Raw genomic sequence first — 22,844 nt, 5'->3', positions numbered from 1 at the left:
GGTCAGAAAAGTTGAAACTACTGGAATCAATATTTTAAGTGAACACCTAGATGTCTATTCAAAAAATGTCCATGTTACTTACAGTTAACTCTAAGGTTGTATGAGCAGTTTCTATCTGTATTGATCATGGGTATCCTTCCTGTGCTTGTTTGGATTTCCAATTTCTGTTTATGCTGGTGCTGTAATGTGTGAGTGTTTAACAATAATTCAGACATTTGTATAGCGTTTTTCTCCTGTCGGACTTAAAGCACTCAAGAGCTGCAGCTCAAGAGGCCACCCTGCAGTTTTAGGGGTATTGCCTAAGGACTCCTTACTGAATAGGCACTGACCCTAGCATGGTTTTAAACCATGGTCTTCCATGTCAAAGGCGGTGCCCTTAACCAGTACACTATCCAGTCACTAGATAATCAGTATGCACTGAATATTTTAATGAATACAATTAATTTTAGTTCCTGTAAAGTGGGTAAGGCAGCCAGGACCATAAGGTGTTGGTTATCACTGTAATGTTTCATAAATCAATGTCCCTTGTCGCTGTCATCACTCAGGCCTGTCACTTCTTCCTGTTTGAGTGCAGTAGACCCTGCACACATCTTTAACACTCAGACAGCCACTAGACTTGAGTGAGGCCATATGGAGTAAGCATGTTCGTATTTTAATGTGAAGCTTTCTGAATCAGCATATGCCAGCAAGAAGTCACTGCAGTTTGCTGCTAGTTGATTCACTCAATTACTTACTCTATTAGAGTTATGGTTACACAAAGATCTGTGGCTAAGATGTTACCATGATTGCCTTTAAAAGTACATTGAGCTTCTCCTTGATTTCAAATAGTTTTAAGTAGTAATGATGAGCAACAAAATATCCTAACATGCTAGTCTCAGCAAACCCAGTGAGGACATTCAATTTAGGCTATCAAAGCTTCAAGCTGCTGGTTTACTAATCAGATAATTAATTTGTAAATACTGGCTTTGATAGAATAAATTATTCATCTTTGCTGGGTAGATGTGCCTATTAGGAAACATTTTTACTCTATAACTTATCCCACTACCAGAATAGGGATTAGTGTTGGATTGGACTGATCTGCAACATAGAGATGCAGGTGTAGGTGATTTAGTTTGTAAAATGGTGAAGACGAATTTGAACCAGTAACTAATTCACTAAATGCTTCTTTTTCTGCCTTCTCCAGGTTTTTTTATTTGTGAACCTATTTATCAACCCTTAATAATTTGAACCTGTAAGCTGCCCTCTAAACTATGACTTTAATTATTTTATTTTTCATGAAATGCCAGAGAATCTGTATGCAAGCATGATATACTAGTATTTAGGACAACAAGAGTAGCCCACTGTAGTACTGATATGGAGTTATAAAATATTACCAATTTTTTTGACCATGCCAATATAGTGTTTTGTTAACCAGAAAATGATCCAAATGACCTTCTCCCTAGCTCACATTAAAAGGGAAAATTAAAAAAAAAAATGCAAATCTACTTCCATGCTAGTGTGTAGGAACCCCCATAAAGAGATGGACTAGCCCAAAACCTGTCAGATTTCTACTAGCTACTGTAAGCGATAGCGACATAGGAGAAAAGTAATTAATGGTTAATTTTACTTTGGAAGAAATGTACTTCTTATTTGTATGCGTTTACATGTATTTGTATATTTTTTACATTTTTTTAGGACCCCAGGCTTACACCCCCCCCCCCCCCCCCCCTAGTGATCAGGCCATTTTTTACAATTCAGCACACTGGCCTCAATTCACGGAGCATTATCAAACGTTTATCAAACACTTTATCAAACGTTTGATACTTTACCTCATGGGTAAAATCTCATTTTAAATTCACTAAGGTGTTATATATTTATCGAATGTTTTACCGATAAAACGTTCAACAAATAAATAACACCTTAGTGAGATTTTACCCATGAGGTAAATTATCAAACGTTTGATAAAGTGTTTGATAAACGTTTGATAATGCTCCGTGAATTGAGGCCACTGTAGCTTTAACAGTGTATTGCACAGCCATACAACTTAGCACACAAATGATTCTTGCCTCCTATTCTTCTACAGACTTACTGTTGGTGGCATCTGATTGCTGCTACAATCTGTATTTTTTTAACTACTTAAGGACCGCTGTCGTTGAAATCTATGCCCTGTTTTGATGGCTATCTGGCTGCCAGGGCATAGATTTCAACTCACCACCGCTGCGCGCATCCGCCGTTTTCGTCGCTCCAGCCGCTCCCACTGCAGCTCACTCGCTCTGCTCAATGTAAGCAACTCCCATTGGCTTACATTTAAAGACAGGGTCAGGGTCAATGAAAGCAGCTCCTGACTGACTCACAGGGACTCTGCCATCATAGAGATGGAAGAGTGGGTGGCCCAGGTTCCCAACGTGCGGCAGTGATGGCGGGTATGTGCGGCAACCGTTGGGATTTCACGTCTCTGTACCAGCAGTCAAATCAAATCAAAGATAGCTTTATTGGCAAGACCAAGATTCATACAGGTATTGCCAAAACAAGGGGAAAAGGGGGACATGGAAGAGGGTGGGGTAGGGGACAATGGCTAAGCAGTCTGTGGACATTTTTAGGTTTACAGTTCCGCTATGCTCCTCTCAGTCTGTGGCATGCTGTGACATAATGCGCAGCGATTGTCACTGTGGATTCCTCTTCTCCCAGTAAGATATATGTTTTACTCTCATCTTCTAACGTGAGAAAGTCTGGTAATAGTTCCAACAATTTTTTTTATAGTAAGTGTCCATGGTTGCAGTATATTCTGGCAGTGCAGCAGAAAGTGTCTTTCATCCTCAAGGGTCTTCTACTCACAGTGTTGGCATAGTCTCTCCTCCCTGGGTTTGTCTGTGTCTCCCAGACTCTATTTTGAGGTTGTGAGCACTCAATTGGTAGACACTCAGGATGTTCCTCTCTTGAGAGTTTTGGAGCTTTTCCAGGTATGGGGCCATTTTATATTCTCTTTGTAGAGACTGGTCCTTAAGGGGTCAAAGACCACTGGTACTTAAGTGGTTAATTGATTTTATTGTATTTATTTATAAACATGTGTATTTTATTTTTAATTTATTCTGCCTTCCCTTCCTCCCCCCAAGATCCAATACCTGTGATCACCTCTCATAGGCATCAGAATATCAGAGGGATCAGATTTTGAGCCTCCCCTAGGGACAGCTCAGTGACAGAGCTGTCCCGCATACAGCGCTGCACTAGATCGTTTACAGCCTGCCAGCTTCGATTGCGGCTGGCAGGCTGTTTACGGAGTGGAGCTCCGTAACCTAGCGGGGATGCGCATGCATCGGCCCACGCATTCCCCACTAATCTCCGCCCATGGGACTTGACGCCAATGGATGTTAGGCGGTCCTGGGGAGCCACTCTGCGGCCTCCAATTGGTGTTAGGCGGTTGCAGAGTGGTTAAGGAAATCAAAAGGAAAAGTGCTGTGTTGCAGTAAAGATTCTTCTTTAAGCCACCTTAACACAGAATAGTGCAAAATCAATTCTAATATTACTCAGATTAATGAGTGAATATAAACACTAAATTTAAATGGCGGAGAGTATTCCTGTTTCGTGGGCCAAATGTGCTTGGCAGACTGGAGTACTAATCACATTCACTCTAGATTCAGTAGGTGAATGGGTCAATCATGTGTGGCCATGTGACACTCACAGTAGGAAGAACAGCAGATACCAGATCAATTAAGGGCATGATTTGGTTGTTGGACACATTGCAAGTATCAGATTTAGACTGCCATTACCAAAATTGATGTCCTGCATCACGCTGCCCAAGGAGGGCGACACAAACACACCCCTTAATTAGTGTTGTTGTTTGTATTCAGAAACCTGGATAATGCCATGCACAGCCATTCAGCACCATTAACAGGTGATAAAGCCATGTACTTGCACTCCATGTTGCGCTTCACATAACTTCGATGCTTCCTCCTTCCCATTTGGAAGGAGGAAACATTGAAATCACGTGGAACGCAAATATGAAAATCCAGATGTAAACAAGAAAACTACTCTTAATGTTTTTTTTATATTGTCCGGTTTTCTGTATACCTTCAGAAGCGCATTATTATGATTATTTTTGTTGTTGTTATTATTGTTTTATATTTATGTAGTGCTATCATATTAGATCACTCCATTCTATGACATGCTTTCGTGTCATAAAAATTATGTATGTACTATGGTTTTACATGAGGCTTTAATACAAGAGAATCCTCTATGCAAATATATGTAGTACACAGTTTATATTATTGGATTTACTGTTAACTATTGACCTCTTTTCTCATTACAGCAAGCCACCTAACGAAATGTTCAGATAAAGAGAAGACATACTGTGTAAATGGAGGTGAATGCTTTGTGATCAACGGTATCACAAGCAGCACCAGCACTAAGTACATGTGCAAGTAAGACAACTTTACTTTCTGTCCTTTTTTTTGGCAGGGTAAGAGTAATGCTCATGGTAAAATCAAGTCATAAGTGCTGTGAAAGCAGACTAGGCAAACTAAAATATTCTGTTAGCGAGAGATTAAGTCCACCATGCAATACAATATGTTTTTGTGGATTATACTTTTCACAATGAATCTACAACATCATCAGTAGGTGTAATAAGAGATGTTATGAAGTCAAATGCACCTAGGATACAGTAAGATTGCCTTCAAAATCACAGACAAATTTTAATGCAACAGTTAAAATCATCCACATGCGTAACCACAGTACTTCATGGCATGAGCTATTACCTAAGCATTACTTTTTGTTTTTGCATGTGATATGATGGCATTGTTGAAAGTGGGAGCAATACATGTTTGAGTTACACCTTTGCTGTTATATTTTTGTGGATATGCAGTATATATATATATATATATATATATATATATATATATATATATATTTGTGGGCATATATAATTAAGGACAACCAGTTAAAATGTTAAAGCAATGTGTGTGTGCTTGTTTGTTGGTGTCTGTCTGTTTGTGCCTCTTACACAAACATGCACACACCACTGTAGTCTAACATCCAGAGATGAGTTAATTGTGTGCTCGTGTCCACTTCCTTCTGCCACTAGTGGTTGCAGCTGTATGTGCAGGCAATAGTCACTAACACAAAAAAGCAAGCGAGCTCAAAGGAAAACGAGCATATAGTATGTACATGAACAGACTGTTCCTGCAGCATTAAGACTTTGGCCGGGGTCACACTTGTCTTTCAGTATTCTACATGCATTTTCTTGTATGTGTTTTCTGCACACTATGGGCTTGATTCACTAAACCGTGATAACTCAAATATCACACTTTATCAAAGATATCACACCTTATCAAAGTTAACATGCCTTATCAAAGTAGTATAGCGAGCGCTACAGACTTATGCCTGCTAATTGGCAATGGCACTCGTCCTGCCCTGAGCTTCTGCGGGTTCATAGCACTCGCTATGCTACTTTGATAAGGTGTGTTAACTTTGATAAGGTGTGATATCTTTGATAAAGTGTGATATTTAAGTTATCACGGTTTAGTGAATCAAGCCCAATGTGTGTTTGTATGCAAATTATTAGCACTTTTTTCAGAGCAGCTAATGTAATTCACAGAGAAAACTTACAAAATATGCAGATTTACCCTGCAGAATGTCAGTTTTCTTTTCTGCGCATGAAAAAACGCATTACATGTGAACTAGCCCATTGATTAACATGGGTTCTTAGTTTAAATCGGTTTTCTGTGCAGAAAACGCGCATGAAAACAGTCAAGTGTGTCCTCTGCCTAAATCACAGATGCAGGAGTAAGGATGGTTAGTTAACTCATAAATACATTAACTTTTGAAGTGTACCTGAACTGTCAGGAAACTAAACTATGGCTCTTTAAGTTGCTTTCACACATGTCTGCACATCAAAAGCTCCCAAAGAAATATTGATCTTTTTTCACTGTGAAAAGTGGGCACCACTGACTCTCTGGAGTAAACAAACTTTTGACACTTTTCCACTGAGAGCGATCTGCTTCATATCCGAAAACTCTAGCGATTTTTAAATTGCTAGGGTTGCTACTTTTGGAGCGATTTTACCTGTGATTGTGCTTCATGCTAAAATTGATGAACATTGATCAAAACATTTGAGTTTTTTTATCGATTGCTAGTTGTAAAGGGCCTGGGGAGCAAAAATGTAGAGATAACCCTTTAGTGTCTGGATCTGTCAGATGACTCTTAGGGACATAAATTCTGCAGTAACTAATTTTCAAAAAGCAAAATGCTCACCCCCATGAAACAGAGATAATTCTGCAGCTCTGCAGAGCGAGATGGATGACACTGTTCACTAATAAAACAAAATATTATTTCCAAGCAAAATTACTAAACTTTTTGCCCAATGCACCGTTACTAATTGTAGTTAAGAGTCTGCCTAATGAGGCGTTCATTAAGTAAGCAGTTTCCAGGATGATGAATAAGTTAATTGTAACAATGCAAAAAGAAAATAAACATAACAGTCTTAAAGTAAGCTAAATAAAATTTGTCTGTACCTTGTTAGTTACTAGAATTATATACAGTATAGGAAAGTATGAAATTGTAAACATGATATGTTTTAATAGCTATGTGGAAAAAAGTTACATAATGCAAACATCAGGGAGTCAGTCCCTCTTTTTCAGGTGTGTGTGTGTAGGTAAAAGGTATCATTTTTATGATATCTGTTTATTCCTATCTACACGTTTAAGACAAGACACAGAACATTTATATCGGGCTTTTCTCCTGACAGACTCAAAGCACCAGAGCTGCAGCCATTAGGGTGCTCTCTATAGGCAGTAGCAGTGTTAGAGAGTCTTGCCCAAGGTCTCTTCACTAAATAGGTGCTGACTTACTGAACAGGAAGGGTCAATACATGAAGCCTAGTCTTCTGTGTCAGAGGCAGCGCCCTTAACCAGTACACTTTAAGAATAAGCATAATTTCAAATCATTTCACTTTTTTCTACTTTTACGGTAATCTATTTTCAATCAACAACCATATAAATGAAATAGATTAGTATAGATGGTAATGGACAAAATGCAGAATTAAGCACTAAATAATGGCCATTTTACAACCTTATATGTGTTGCTTATGTCAGCAGTTTTAACAAAGTTCCTTTTTATTATCAACTAGAACACCTTGTACAAAGTGTTGAAGTGATAATTACCTGCAATCCCACACATTTTTTAAAGTGCCATGTTTATAAATGTTTAGAGGAAATTATTTGGGCTGAAAACATCATTCTATTTAATTTATCTGTTTTGATCATTTAATTTAGGAAAAGCATGTAATGTGGTCAATATGAATATATTGATTTACTTAAAGGCCAGCTAAACCCAGAATTCAACTAGGCAAATTCTGATAACAATCACATTGATGCAATGTTTTGAGGCAAAATGGTACACATACCACCGTTTTCATGGGTAAAATCTGCTTGCCAGTTCATAGCTTGATTCCTTTCATTTTATTCTGCTTGTGGTTGGGTTATTCATGGGTGACAATGTGACTTAAAGTAGATAGAACACTTGGTGCTTTCCCAACAATACAGAAGAAAACATGTAGCATAAGCTCATTCTAAAGGGAGGCGACGAGCATTGACAAGGTGGAGCATGTACACAGTTTGCCTATTTTTTTCTTAAACTTCACAGTTCACTAACCACTTTATCTGGTTTTAACTCTGTACAAGAGAAGTATGAGAGCTTATGTCAGTGACTATGCTGGTACAGCCTGCTGCAAATTGAAATTGAATTTTGCAAGACCTCTCTTCTTGAACAGAAAGACATTCAGAATCAACTTTAATCACCAAGTATGATGAATGTTGTTCCTAGAATTGTTTTTGTTTCACATGGCATTTGCAAGAAGTACATATGACAGACATTTACAGAGATTTACAATAGTACTTATAACAGACATTTACAGGAGATACACAATGAGACAGACATGAGAAGCATACTTATAACCATACAGAGCAATTACAAGTCATGGTATGGGGCAGTACTGCTCAGGTGTGCTATGAGGTTCAAAGCGTGCTACTCGGGAATTATGTACTCTAAGGAATTAGCGTGCTACAGGAGGGCAAACCTGGCAGGGGGGACTGAAGTTTAGCAAGAGGACTGCTTGGGGGAAGAAGATGCTCCTGCATCTAGTGGCTCTGGAGGTGATGGTTCTGTAATGGCGATCAGATGGGAGAAGCTCTAAGACGTAACTGCCTGTGTGGGAGGGTTCATGGAAAATCATGGTGGCCCTCGTCTTCTGGATTTCCTCCACTCTACCAGAGTGAAGGAAATCCAGAGGTGGCAGGGGCAATCTGATCTTTTCCACATCACTCTTTTAAGCTTGTACTTGTCACTAGCAGTTGAGCCTGCATACCAGATGATGACAGAGGAGCAGAGGATAGATTCAGTGGTAGTGGTGTAAAAGCTGGTAAGCAGCTCTTATGGCATGCCATTTTTTTCAGTTGGTGCAGAAAGAATAGCCTCTGCTGTGCCTTCTTCACAATTTTGGTGTTTTTTTGCCCCCATCTTTCGTCATTAGTTAAGGTTGTGGCTAGGAACTGGACGTCTGGTACCCTGGAGACTTTGTTCTCGTCAATGAGGACTGGTTAGAGGGTGGAGGGGTTGTTTCCTAAAATTCACAATCAATTCAACCATCTTTGCTGCATTGAGGACTGGTTTATTTTCCCTGCACCACTCGCAGATTCTCCTAATGCAAAAGGTTCTGATTTTGTATGGATAGATGTAGATAGATACACAGCTGCAGGAAAGCCCGCCCAAAAATGTTTTTTAAATAAGAAAATGCACTTAAAAGTAGTACTTTTAAGGAACACTAATTAACATTTGTGCTTTCAGAATTTAACGAGTTAATTGTTGGATTTAGCTGGTCCTTAAAGTACCTTAAGACATGGAAGCCTGACATCCATAACATAGCTGATAATTGCTTTTGGTCAGCTATCATCATTTGAACAAATGAGTAAACTTTTCTTTATCTTTACTATTCCCCTGAGAACTATATCAGGCCATAATCAGCTGCCTTTGCCTTTTAGTAGGTTTTGGCAGCTTAGATTTCATCAGATTTTTAAATTTGTCATTTTTTTTTACAATTTACACTAGTATTCATTATACTTTCAGTATATATACTAATTTAGTTGTAATACAGTATAGCCAAAGAAAGCTTCACGGTTTATCTTTCTTTAGTGTTTGCACCATACATTTTTCCATAATTGGGCTACACCACTACATTTAGGCACAGCCTTATATGGATTGAAGATATCATATCTCCATCTGTCAGTTTCCCAGTTACTTACCTCCTAAATGAAGCCCATGTACCACTAGTGAATGTAATAAATTACTCTAGACAACATATTAGTGGGTACAAAGTCCCACAAATGATGTACCTGTTTATACCTAAAAACAGCCCAAACAATGCTATGCTAAGTTATATTTAAATTCAACACACAATGCTCAGTTATAACAATTCCTAGTATTCTATTCATATTAACTACACAAAATGGGTGAAGTTAGGGGAGTAGAAGTTGGCAAATGAGGAAGGTGGATCAGGATGCTGTTTTTATTACGGAAGGGTGAACAAACTGTTTACCAGTATGTGTGGTTTTTCTGAAATAACAGCATTTTCCAAATTGCAAACAGCATTTAAATTTATGAAAGTATCAATAATTTAAAAATATTGTGGCACTTTACTGTGATGATCATTTCCAGTTATTTATCAGCACTTGATGCTGCTGACCACCATATTTATAAGGCTGAGTCAGCGAAGCTGCTTTCACCTGTTTTAAAATAGCTTTTAAGGGAAAGATTCAATTTTCAATGCAAATTAGTGGTGCTGCGTTCTCCTCTTTTAAACTGTAATTTCTTCCTTCATACTGTTATCAAAAATCTGTTGAATTCCATTGAATCAAAGTGCAGCCATGGATCATTACTCCTTGGCATTTACCTTTGTTTCAAAGTGAATCGACACTTTCTTCTTATGCAATTCAATAGAGCCTTTGATTAACACTTTAGTGGAATTACGATACTGCATCTTGTTACTTTGAGAAACTGATTACTTTGAAAACTCTTTATATTTAGGAATAAAGTTAACTTTAAAATAATTTCAAGTCTACTTAATGTTAACTTCAAAATAATACAGTCATAGGGATATTTGCACCCGTACTAGACTGCTTCTTGACAAGGGTTTAGTAGGCAGTCAATGCATATTTCACTACCATTGAAATTATCTTGCCTACTTCTGCTAACTTTATTCACCAATTACATTTTGTGACAGTTATGGCAATCTATTTTATATGTCAGTGCTCTATATTTCAAATTTTACCTGCTGATTTTTGCAGCAGTGGCTTGAAAGTAGTTTATTTGCTATTTTACTTTGGGGCTGCCATACTTGCTTATGACTTTTATTTATTTATTTTTTGCTTAAAATGGTGAACATATTAAATACTGACTGTTTGGATTAAACCTTTCACATTTCCTGTGCTGCATATCTTTGTAAAGTATACTTTGCTTTTTCAAGGGAAAAATAAAATAATTTTCATTATGTTTAACCATAGCTGTAGATTGCATGAAAAAACTTCATCGTGCTTTTACTGCATCAGTGCCTCTTTTCATAATGCCTTACAGGAATACAAGATAAGGCGGATACATTTATTTTTATTTTATTTTATTTTGCTCATTAAATTTTTACTATTTAGGTGCAAACCTGGATTTACGGGAGTACGATGTACTGCGACTGATCCTGTGAGAGTCATAAGACCAGAAAGTATGTCCCAGTACTCTAATATTTGATATTTTTCATTCCCCCAAATGCAGCAACAAATAAAAAAAATGATTCAATCTTATGCTTGGTGATGTCACTGATTGAAGATAATTGCCTCATTTGTACCACACATGACTTCAATTCTTTTTAAACACTCAATTAAACAATTAGTCAGCCAATAATACTTTTAAGCAATGTGCATTTTTGATGAAATTGTAGAATTTCTATCTCTGAGAGTTAAGTCATGCCTGTACAAAAGCTGAGATAAGATCTTTCATGGTGACCCTCCAAGAACAATCAGTTTACACTTGAAGGTCCTCCTTTCTGGTATATATTCAACTCTTTTCTTTTCTCTGTTTTCTCTACCTTTTTGTCTTTCCTCTCAGGTGCCCAAATGAATTTACTGGTGATCGTTGCCAAAACTACGTAATGGCCAGCTTCTACAGTACGTCCACTTCTTTTCTGTCTCTGCCTGAATAGGTGCATGCTCAATTGGTGCTGCTTTCTTGTTGCTGAATCTCTCTTCAAATCTCACGTAGTACTTGATTGTTATTCTTTACTAGGCTTGGTGCTGTTTGCTCTGCCTGTAGCATGAAAATAATAATAATAATGGATATTATTATTATTGTCACATTTAAATCTCTTTTATGCACCAATGTGGATGGGCATGCATGTGATGCTAGCACAGAACATTATATGAGATTGTAGCTTTAATAAAGGTAAGAAAATCATGACATGCAGGTTTTTAGTTGTATACATAGTACCTTTATATTTACATTTTCATTTTACATCATTGGATCATAAAGCTAACAACAAAAGTGCAATTGTAATTCCATGTACTTATGACACATCTGATTACATTTAAATGAATAATGTATTTGATAATTACAGTCCAGTATAATCATTCTACTTTAATCTTTTCACATTAACCACATTACATTTTAAACAAAATGGCCAGCTGTTTTGTATGCTGGTATTTGTAGCTTAGTTCATGCATCTTACAACTACCAAAATATGTACTCAAAAATACCCAATTTAAACTCCATTTGTAGGCACATCCTGATGTCCAAGACACTTTCAAATACCTCAGTACTTTGAATTTCACTTTGTTCTGAATAGATGTAACAGCATTAGCCAGAAATGTCCACACATGTTCTCTTGTTTCATGCAGTACTGCACTAGACATTATTGTGTCTTTCTATCACCTGTTGTCTCCCTTTGTGGCAAGCTTGTGTCTGCAGTGTCTTCAGGAAGGACTGAGTAAATGTGACTAATGGTGAAGGGCTAGCCCCTAAAAACAAGCACTTCTTTCTAGTGGCAAGTGAACTTAACACATTAGCCTTGCCCACAGTTTACAGGGTTTAAATATATGATTTGACACCTCAACCTGTTTTTGTTCCAGCTCTCAAATTTATGTTGGCCCCTAATTATCAGATATCCAGATTGTGTAGATAAAAGTCAAATTGACTTTTGGGTACTTTAGTATGTTCACCACTACCCCTGTCCACTTAATTGAAAACCAGCTAGGTACTGTTTAAGCCCTTGATGACACTGAATATTTGTCTTGGATTAAAGAAACACTGGGTATACTTAAACAGTGGCAATGTTTGCATTTGTTATTTAAAAGGACAAGAAAAGTGTTGTCATAATATAACAGATCTAATGTTTAGTTGTGGGCAGAATGCAGTGACTGGATTTTTCCACTTTTCTCTGCATGCAGCATGGTTATTGGCAGATAAGAATGCACCATTTGTGTGCTTTCCTTTTTATCGCTATATTTCTCTTCTTTCCACTTAAAGGAGTCATCAGGGCAAATAGAGTAAAATTAGTGGTACTTACCGGGGGCTTCCTCCAGCCCCAAGCTCCCAGGACCTCCCTTGCCGCTGCTCTGCAGGCGCAGTAGTTCTGCACCTGCGCAGTCCGCACCGGCCCACGTGGCGGTGATTGACAGCGCCGATCGCGCAGGCGCAGTACAGAGCGATCTCCAGGTCGCTCTGACGTCATCGCCGGGGACCAGGTCGGAGCTCCGGCTAATGGCTACGGGCAGAGCTGCGGCAAGGGAGGTCCTTGGAGCTTGGGGCTGGAGGAAGCCCCCGGTAAGTACTATTCATTTTACTCTATTTGCCCTGATGACTCCTTTAATGAGTTCACAGTCTGGCAAGCCCTGTAATGTGTAAGCAATTTCATATACAAAAAAGCATTTTATATTCTTATTGTGTGGAACTGAGAGATATATAGAACATGATCAAAATTCAGTAAGTACATTCACAAACCAACTTTCAAAAACAAACTTATGTATTAAAAGGAAAATTTAATTTAATCTCACTTCCAGGGTTAAACTAGTTATGCCTAATAAGTTACATATATAATGATTAAAACTCAAATTGCCTTAACTTTCAAATACACACATTACATGTATAATCTCCATTAAGCTGAGATAAAACAAAATGGTATTTGGTTTTAAAAGGCAGCAAGAAATTTTTAAATGTCTTAGCCCAAATTTTGATTATGTAGATTAAAAGATGTCACTGTAGAAAGAGTTAGTTTGTGTAAGTTCTCCTTAGTTCTCCTTGTGTAAGTTCTCCTTAAATTATTATTGGCCACAAGTTTGTTCTTTCAGTTCATATGTTTAACAAAGCATAAAATAAATCAGACATCAGACTATGAGTTAGTTTAGATGCCCTGTATGTGATTGTATTTTGTGTACATGTCTTGCATTAAATAGGAATGAAATTAAAAAGTCTGAAATAATATTTTGATTGCAAATTATATGCTCACATGTTCCCTTAGATATTTTAGATAATAATTCTGATCAAAATGTACTAAATATTGCACGAGTACACTGATGATACCTTAAAGGATACCAGAGACCAAGCCCCTATGTAAAAAAGACATGGTACGCCATCAGGAGGCTGTGAGCCCTCACTTACCGCTCCCTCATTTGCAACATTTGTGCCACCGTTCCCCCGTTCTATACACCGTTAGCAGCTCCCAACCCTAGCATCTATTATGGAAATGCTGTGCTGCGCATGAACAGTATTCCCTTCCCTCTCCCCCTGTGATGCGCCTAAGTCATCGCTAGACAGGGAGATGACGTAGGTGCATCACAGGGGGAGAGGGAAAGAAATGTTGTGCATGCGCAGCACAGTATTTCCATAGTGGATGCTGGGGTCAGGAGCTGCTAACGGTGTATAAAACGGGGGAACGGAGACACAAATGTTGCAAACGAAGGAACAGTAAGTGAGGGTTTACACCCTCCTGACAGCGTACCATGTTTTTTTTTATATAGGGGCTTGGGCTCTGGTATCCTTTAAATACTTTTTAACTGAAAAATAAGACAACTAATTCTTATTATCATAACTCTTCATGTTACTTTACTAATACAGATCTGTAAAGAGATCTAATTATGCTTAACTCATTATTAAAAAAAAAAGTAACATAAATGCACAGTAGAGTTTTTCTGCAGGTAAATAAAAAGTAGTTTATTCATATCGGCATTTAAATGATGTAGCTTAAAAATGGACCAATCATATCCCACTCTGGCTTCATCCTCTAGGTTAATTTGCTAAATACATTTACATATAGTTAACATAAAAATACATCAACTCCGTGATTTGCATCTAATTGATCATCCCTATAAAGGACTTATGTGTCAGTCAAAAACTATAATCGTTTGATTCCTGAGAGTTAGAGAAAATTAATGTATCTGTGTTGACCAGGGCAACAAGCACATTTTTAAGGCAAATAAATGTAAGCAATATTTAAATGAACTGGTTTCTCTACCAAAAATGTAAGTGTAGTAGTGAATAATTACATGTTCTTTAGTGTAACATTTAAGAAAAAATACATGTTCTCTCAGCATGTTATCTTGTTAAGTCACATAAATAATCAAATCGAACTAATGTTGATCAATTGATGTTACTAAATGCAAACTGCATAATAACGTCTTTTGAAAATTATGTGAGGGCTAGATTTCCTGCCTAAAAATAAATAAATGCAATAATATGTATGCATGAGCATGCCACTAACCACGCTTTTTTGCAACTAATGTCTGATTAGCAATGAAACTGTAGGCTCCTATTAATGCCTTTCTTTGGAAGAAATCTGGATGGATGCCATCTGAATCACTGTATTTCCTTAAAGTGTTACTGATTGAATACCAACAACTCTAACTCAAAAATGATTTTGTATACTTTTTTATTTGTTGTTACATTTGGCTTGAAGTTTATTAGTTGTGATAAACGTTTAAGATGTCTTTGAATTTGACCTATTATTACTATATATTTATGTCATTACATTTATTGCCATAGTACTTCTGCCTATATAATATCATAATATTTAATTTTTCTTAATATTATAGCTAGAGGGGCTTTATTTAGCTTAGACAGTACATTATAATTATTTTATGTTTATTATAGATTTATTTTGATTCACTAATTTATACTAATTATATAAACTGTAGTACATACTGAACATTTAAGTGCCTAAAACGTCTTTGAAATACTAATTAGAAAAATGTATATCACTGTACAATTGCTAATAACATATTGTCATAGTTTGAGGAATCAACATGTGTTTGCAACTCTAAATAAGAATGTTTACTGTTCCCTTTGTATACATTCAGATTTCTTCCTGTATTTATATTGATGTACAATGTCTATGTTTACACTTTAAGTATGAAAATGGACATGGACACTTAATTTGGCCATTTATCATGCATCACATGTCTTGTTTCAATGTGCAGATGTAGAAAAGTCATAGTATTCATGTATAATTTGTTTTGGAGTACAGTGTATTGCTCTTTTCTGAAACTTTTTCCCTTTTCTTTCTTTTTGTCAACTTTCTGCATTGGCAGAGCATCTTGGAATTGAATTTATGGGTATGGACCAATCATTCCTTTTAGCCTGCAGATATTAGAGCCTAAAAGCTTAAAACCTTCCTTTTTCCTTCAAATCCTAACCAATTTCTTTATGCTTTGAAAGGGATCATACAGCTATAACACAATTGTGCCTATCTGTTCAGATTCTGCTATCTATAATAAATACAATACAATGCTAGATTCAAATCCCTATACATTTTGCTTACACTTTTACTAAACTGATATGACGTGTTGCTGAAAATTAGTTATTTCAGTACTATTTAGGTGATGTTTGAAATATTGAACTGAGTACCCATATACTATTCTTACCACACAACTATCAATAAAGATTATGGAGAAAGTTACAACTGAAATTATAATGGAAATGCCACTACAATACACAGTTTTATACTTGACCACATATTTTTTTTTATTTCCACAGATAAAAATATTCCATACTTTTAGTTAATGATAACCTCAGGTTTAATTATGAAGAAAAAATATAAAATTATTATGGATAGGAGTTGAAATTTTCTGTTTCATTAATCCAGCTTTCACTACACACATTTATGATACATTATATAAAGAAAGGTACCTTTTTTTATTGTTTTTGAAAAAATTGCAAACAATTGATGAAGGGATTTTTCTTGGATTGGATTACTTTGATAGGTGTAAAACAAAGTTTTGTTTGTTCTTTAATATTAGTGTTAATGTGCATTTTATGAGGGAAACCACAAATGAGACATAAACCACAAATGAGACAGAAATACAGAAGCTAATACTTGGAATCCCAGTGTAAATGCATAGCACTTTTAAAGGGTCCTGGGTTAAGCAAAAAAAACCAAACAAACAAGTGTTTGCCATCATGATTTAAGAAAATATATATTGTGTGGTGTTGATGATTGTCAAGTTAAAATATAATGTGTATTTAAAAAAAATTCAAATTTATTGATCAGATAGTATGCCAACTTTTAACAGATGCTGGCATGTATTCAGTCTTGCATTCTCTTAAAAAATAATAAACAAAAATAAAAAATAAAAAAAATACACAACAGAGAGCTATTTTCAAGAATAAGAACACTAAATTAAAATTCAATTTGGGGAAAGTGGTGCCCCAGTGTGAATAAAAATAGATTAAAAACATTGAAAAAAATGAGGTGGCTTACCTCAATGACAAGATCTTTATATAGACATAGAAATATTTATTTAGCTCAGGCAACGCGTTTCACGGGTCTAAGCCTGCTTCTTCAAGCTAATAGTGCCAATTGAAAATAGCCAATCAGCAAAGGGAGCCTCTCGTAAACCATAGCGATAATCTGTCACTTTTACATAGGAGAGCGACCACACCCAGGTCCGGCTGGACCATCCCGTGTGGAGTCGGGATTGTTGTCTCCACCTGCTTTCTGTGGTCGGTTGCCTCTGCAACCCGCCTTCGTGAGCTATCCCGTATATGAAAACCTTGAAATTTGGGCTCTCGTTTTTTGTCTCCTGTGTCTTTTTCTCTAGGGTGCTGAGACACCCCTACTACTCTACTAAATTAAAATGTTCTTACATTTAAAGGGGCACTATGGCAAAAAAATTAAAATTTAAAACATGTGCAAACATAGACAAATAAGAAGTACATTTTTTTTCCAGAGTAAAATGAGCCATAAATTACTTTTCTCCTATTTTGCTGTCACTTACAGTAGGTAGTAGAAATCTGACAGAAGCAACAGGTTTTGGACTAGTCCATCCCTTCATAGGGGATTTCGAGCAAGGCTTTTATTCTTTATAAAGATATTTCCTAAAAAGGATTTCAACAATGATTTCAACAGCCTCCATGCCTGCTACATAGTTTTTTGGTAGTTGGATGGAGCAACTCCCATTCACTAAGTGCTTTTGAAAATAAATTCCTGAGAATCCCCCATAAAAAGATGGACTAGTCCAAAACCTGTCGCTTCAGTCAGATTTCTACTACCTACTGTAAGTGACAGCAACACAGGAGAAAAGTAATTTATGGCTCATTTTACTCTGGAAAAACCGTACTTCATATTTGTATATGTTTGCACATATTTTAAATTTTACAGTTTTTCTCCATAGTGCCCCTTTAATGATTAATATAATTTATTGCCTATACAATTCATCTTACTTCTGTATCCTGTAATTTACCATACTTCTGAACATATTTTTGATGCCTTCTTTCTTTTTTGTTCATAGTTGATATATAAACATAAATCTATTTTCTACTGTTTCATATTGTGGAATATAAAACAGAGCATATTCTTATTTTTCACCAAGGTTTTTCATACAAGCAACAAACTGATTGTTATGCGATCACCGTAAATAGTTATTTATTCAGTTCAAATGTATTCATATTTTTTTTTATAATGACATAAACCCTACTGTTGACTAAAACCCAAGTTCCTGTTCTTTCTTACATATTATCCTTTTTTCATTTTTGACCTAAAACAACAACTACATGCTGATGGTGAAATTTTTTCACTAGCACATAAAAAAATATTGCATAAGTTGCAGGAAGGTTAATATTTTTCCCATAATAATAAATGTATTGTTGAAAACTTTAAATAATTGTTTACACTGTTAACCAGCCTTAACTGGAATTCCGAAGTTGATGATTACATAGTTACATACATAAATGGTTAAACCTGATACATACACTTTTCTATCATCTAAACCATTTGTATAGTAAGTCAAGGAAGTCATTGCTTAAAGGGAAGGTCCAAGCAAAATAAAAAAATGAGTTTCACTTACCTGGGGCTTCTACCAGCCCCATGCAGCCATCCTGTGCCCTCGTAGTCACTCACTGCAGCTCCAGTCCCCCGCTGGCAGCTTGCCGACCTCGGAGGTCGGCGGGCCGCATTGCATACGTTTTTACGCATTCCCGCTAGTGCAGGAACATTAACACATACGTTTTTACGCATTACTGATTCAATGCGTAAAAATGTACGCATTGAACCAGTAACGCGTAAAAATGTATGTGTTAATGTTCCTGCACTAGCGGGAATGCGTAAAAACTTACGCAATGCGGCCAGCCGACCTCCGAGGTCAGAAAGCTGCCAGCGGGGGACTGGAGCTGCAGTGAGTGACTACGAGGGCACAGGATGGCTGCATGGGGCTGGTAGAAGCCCCAGGTAAGTGAAACTCATTTTTTTATTTTGCTTGGACCTTCCCTTTAACAGCCACATTTAGTTTATAGTTAATACTGAAAATTTCTTATTTTGTTCATTTGATTTTATTATAAAGGTATAATGTACAGCAGCCATTGTTAGTTGTGTTTGCTTAGGCTTCTTATCAGTAGACCAATTAGAGCAGGTATTTTTTAAGTTATCCTAAGTTTTTTTAATGACAGTACCAGAAGATAACTAATCTGGTAATGTTCCCAGTCCTCCTCAGCTGGTTTATATTATCAACCAGCACAATTTAGGTTACATTTATGCAGAATAAATTAATCTTACACACAATTTAACTCTTTTTTAACATGTTGGGAAACTTTATTAAACTGTTACTAGACCTTAACTTATCTTCTTAGATGAATTTATATCATGCTCTATAAATCAGCTAGCCAACTATTGTTTTACAATGTGTGTACTTCAAAAGGTTTTTTTTTTTGGGGGGGGGGGGGCGTGTGTGTGGGGGGAGGGGTGCTTGAATGCTCATTTGTATTGTGCTTAGTTAAAAAGTAAAAAGTAAAATAGTTTGTTTAGTACTTTTATGTAAGTAAAAAAAAATTAATGACCAAAACAAACTTTAGGTATAGTACATAACTTAGGTTTGCCCTGAATTCATAGCTATATAGATAAAGTATTTAAAGCACTATATTAAGTATCTGCTGTACTTGTCAAAGGTTTGTTTTTTTTTTTGTAAGGTAATGTTAAATGTCTATACAATTCGATTTGATGCATGATTGTACTGTGGTGTTCAGTCCTTGAAATAAATCCATAAGTATACAGGCCTTCATTTGGAAAAATTATTCATAACAGCAGCCAACTACAGACCAGATTTTAAGCTCAGATATTTCAGATTTTTGCTGTTAGCTATAATTCCATCAACATACTTAAATTATGTGTTGCTATCATTTTATTAATACACTTTTATTGCAATTTAAGAAATGCAATATGTCCCTTAACTGTATTTAGTTGTATCTCCATTATATTTCACAATTACCACAACACAAGGTGCATTTTTAACACAGAAAAAGCAGTATATTTGACACATTTTAACAGCATTGCAAATACCTGATTTTAATATGTGTAGAAAATCAAGCAATAGAGCAATAGAATAATCAATCTCATATTTAGCTCTATAAGGTTTGTTTCTTTTAAGGTCCTACAGTTTGTAAATACCCTTAGTAAACATTTGGTGCTTAGTTTAAAATGTTCAAATCTTGCTTGCAGCCATATTCAGAACCTTTGCCTTCCTCTATCCCCCACCTGCATGTCTCCCTAGGATGAAAGATATTTGCCAAGTGCGACTGGTGGTGCCATAGTATGGCAGCCTCAGCTCTTGACTTTCGGACATTATCCCCCCATCCTTCCAGAACCTGTATGAGCCAAAACCAATTCCGGGTACAACCCCCCATTTGTACTTGGCGAAGTAAATGATTCTGATTCAAGAATCTTTGAACACAATATAAACTCTATAGAGAGATGTATTAAAGGTGAAATAAAATTCACTAAACTATACCAATACCCACTTTAAACATACAATCATTGAGGAATTTAAAAAGCAAAAATTGTCTCTACATGTGATTATATATCTAATGTGAACAAAGGTTCAGTTTATTGAACTTCACACTTTAACAAAATCAATAAAATGCTAAGATGTTTAAACAGTAGTTACCGCCCTACTCATGATTGTTTACACGTAACCTAAGGTAATATATATCAAATACATATTTTATATAACTTAAATGCTTCATCTTAGAAAATCTGAACTGTCAGAATGACAAAGTTGGACTCCACAATTCACAATATTTCACTAACATGACACATTAAAACATTGTGTATCTTTTGGGTTTCCAGTTCATCAAACATACCAGATACATTTCAGTTTAGAGTGTGAGCAGTGTAATCAAATTATCATTAACTGCTATCATGCTCTGGATGTAAAATCACTGAAACTAGTGCAGGGGTTATGCTGTATGAGAAATCCCTTCAAACTCTGCTTCAATCTTTTTTTCAAGCATTTCCTCACTTTGTTTTTTCCAGTATCAAGCATGCTGTGCCAGGCCTACAGTTGACTCCTAAACTTATATCCCCTAACCTTATATTTTCCTTTATACAATCCCATTCTAACTCTGCCAGTCTTTCATGATATTTTTCATCCTCTAATGCTTTCTTTATATATATTTTTGTAATCAGTGCAGCTGTCCCCTAGTACAAGCTGACTTCTTTTACATTATTTATTAACAATCTTTGTTGTTCATTTTTGTTTGACAATGTTCATATCTCGTTAACTGTATATCTCATGGTCATGACATTGGCTTGCAAGACCTTCATTTTCATGCTAAAGGTGCACTGTATCTTGAAATAATTCTTGATCAGGAATGGTACTTACATGCTTAAAATTTTATTTAATTCGCTTTCATACTTCATTAAAACTTAAACACATGGTGAAGCCATTTTATAGTCAATTTAAATTTAGTGAAGATACACTGAATTTTCTCTGCTCTACATACTTTGAAGGCATGGTGAAATAATAATGTATATGTGAAGCTCAATTCATTTAAATTCTCTTAAAACCAGCACTAGTTGACAATTTAGACTTGGCTTCATCAAGGGTTGCACATAATTTTCTTAAGGGGAAGAAGAGAAGCCTATTTATTCACTTACACTTAAATGTTAACATGCTATGCAACTAACTACTTTAAAAAAAATGCCCAAAGCATTTAGCAGAAATTAAATAATTCACATTTTACACTGCCCATGTTGCCTTTCTGGTGTTGCTTTCCTTCCACTTCTCCTTTTTGAATAGAACTTAAAGAAGCAACTTCTTAGCTTACAACTTCATTCAAGCTTAGTTTTATGTAAGGGAATAATTTCTATTGCTTTTGCTAACTTTTCCATACATATCTTTAAAGGTATTTTAATGCCTGCAGGCTATTTAGGAAATATGGGCCATGGGGATTAAATGACTTGCAAGATAACTTATTTTCTCATGCTTTATTTAAGAAGAAATTTGTATTGGAATTTGTGAAATTCATTATTTAACCTTCATTTTCTGGAATAAAACTAGACAAAGAGTTACAAACTCTTGTAAAAGTGTCAGCACTATAGACCATAATTCCCTTTATAAAAAAAGAGAATTACCAGACATTTGTATTTAGGTACAGTATGTATGCAATTTCAATAATAATTTATTACATTTGTATTATAACGTGGCAATTCATATACATTTCTTATAATCCTATTTAATCAGGTAAGTGCAGCTTCGTAATCTTTTTTAGTTGTTCATTATGACAAGTACAGACTTATAAATAAGGATTAAACAGTCACAGTCTCTGTCAAATAGATTGAAAATGAGCAAGAATGGTCATCCAACTGGACATCTTAATCATTTTCTAGTTAGAAGCTGTGGCACTTATTTGTTTGACATTAACTTACGTAAAAAAACAACACTATTTAAATACATCTAAAATTTATATTATTGCATCTTTAAATAGCTGCTACAAATAGTGTTCAATATTAAGTTCATAATTTCTACATAATTACATGGTTATGTGTTATAGAGATAATACAGAGACATGGGTAAGATGTTAATTAGAAAGATATATGAAATGTTTTTCATCCCAAATTCAAAGTATTGTTTGCATTACGACTGGGTTATAAACCCTGCAAACCAATATCAAGCATGCCGTTTCTGTATTTTTCATAATCTATCTTAGCCGTTTGTAAACTAGCTCACAAAATGTTCAGTTGTTTAAAAATTAATATAACTATCTGCCAGTATATATTTTGTGCTTGGAGCTTGCATCACTGATTGGTTATTTTACCTTGACTATTGCTCGACCTTTTTCTACAGTCTAACTAAAGTATGCCACACACTGAAATAATTTAAAGGAAGTGGGAGCAGGGAGGGAATAATCACTGTTCTATTTTACATTGTCTGTATAAAGGCAAGCACAAATTAGTCTGTAAAATAGTTTGTTATTCTATAGTTTACTAAGTCTACCATGAATATATTTTATTGTTTAATCAAACTGAATAATACAGCTTTATAACCCTGTAATGATGGTTGGTTATTTTATTTAAACAG

The 22,844-nt window shown here is 35.8% G+C and overlaps 1 protein-coding gene and 1 long non-coding RNA gene across 13 annotated transcripts in view; one reads left to right on the top strand and one right to left on the bottom strand.

Moving 5' to 3' along the window:
• The window catches only part of NRG1 (neuregulin 1), a 929,658-nt gene that overhangs the window by 892,341 nt on the left and 14,473 nt on the right, over positions 1-22,844 (top strand). For 6 of the 12 annotated variants that reach the window (XM_068233685.1, XM_068233684.1, XM_068233691.1 and 3 more), the window contains 3 exons: positions 4,286-4,397; positions 10,668-10,735; positions 15,588-15,611. In XM_068233685.1, the coding sequence (XP_068089786.1) occupies positions 4,286-4,397; positions 10,668-10,735; positions 15,588-15,611 (204 nt within the window). Of the gene's footprint in view, positions 1-4,285; positions 4,398-10,667; positions 10,736-11,118; positions 11,178-15,587; positions 15,612-22,844 lie in introns of those variants that run through there. The other 6 variants (XM_068233686.1, XM_068233696.1, XM_068233688.1 and 3 more) reach the window with 4 other exon arrangements.
• Positions 11,127-22,844, bottom strand: part of LOC137507681 (uncharacterized) — a 34,927-nt gene continuing 23,209 nt past the window's right edge. The window contains exon 3 of the long non-coding RNA XR_011020478.1: positions 11,127-11,316. This is a non-coding gene — a long non-coding RNA (uncharacterized lncRNA). The remainder of the gene's footprint in view (positions 11,317-22,844) is intronic.

The sequence above is a fragment of the Hyperolius riggenbachi genome, chromosome 1 (genome assembly GCF_040937935.1).
Source record: "Hyperolius riggenbachi isolate aHypRig1 chromosome 1, aHypRig1.pri, whole genome shotgun sequence".
Taxonomy (NCBI): domain Eukaryota; kingdom Metazoa; phylum Chordata; class Amphibia; order Anura; family Hyperoliidae; genus Hyperolius; species Hyperolius riggenbachi.
The sequence above is the reverse complement of the archived record's forward strand: the minus strand, read 5'-3'. Positions and strand labels throughout refer to the sequence as shown.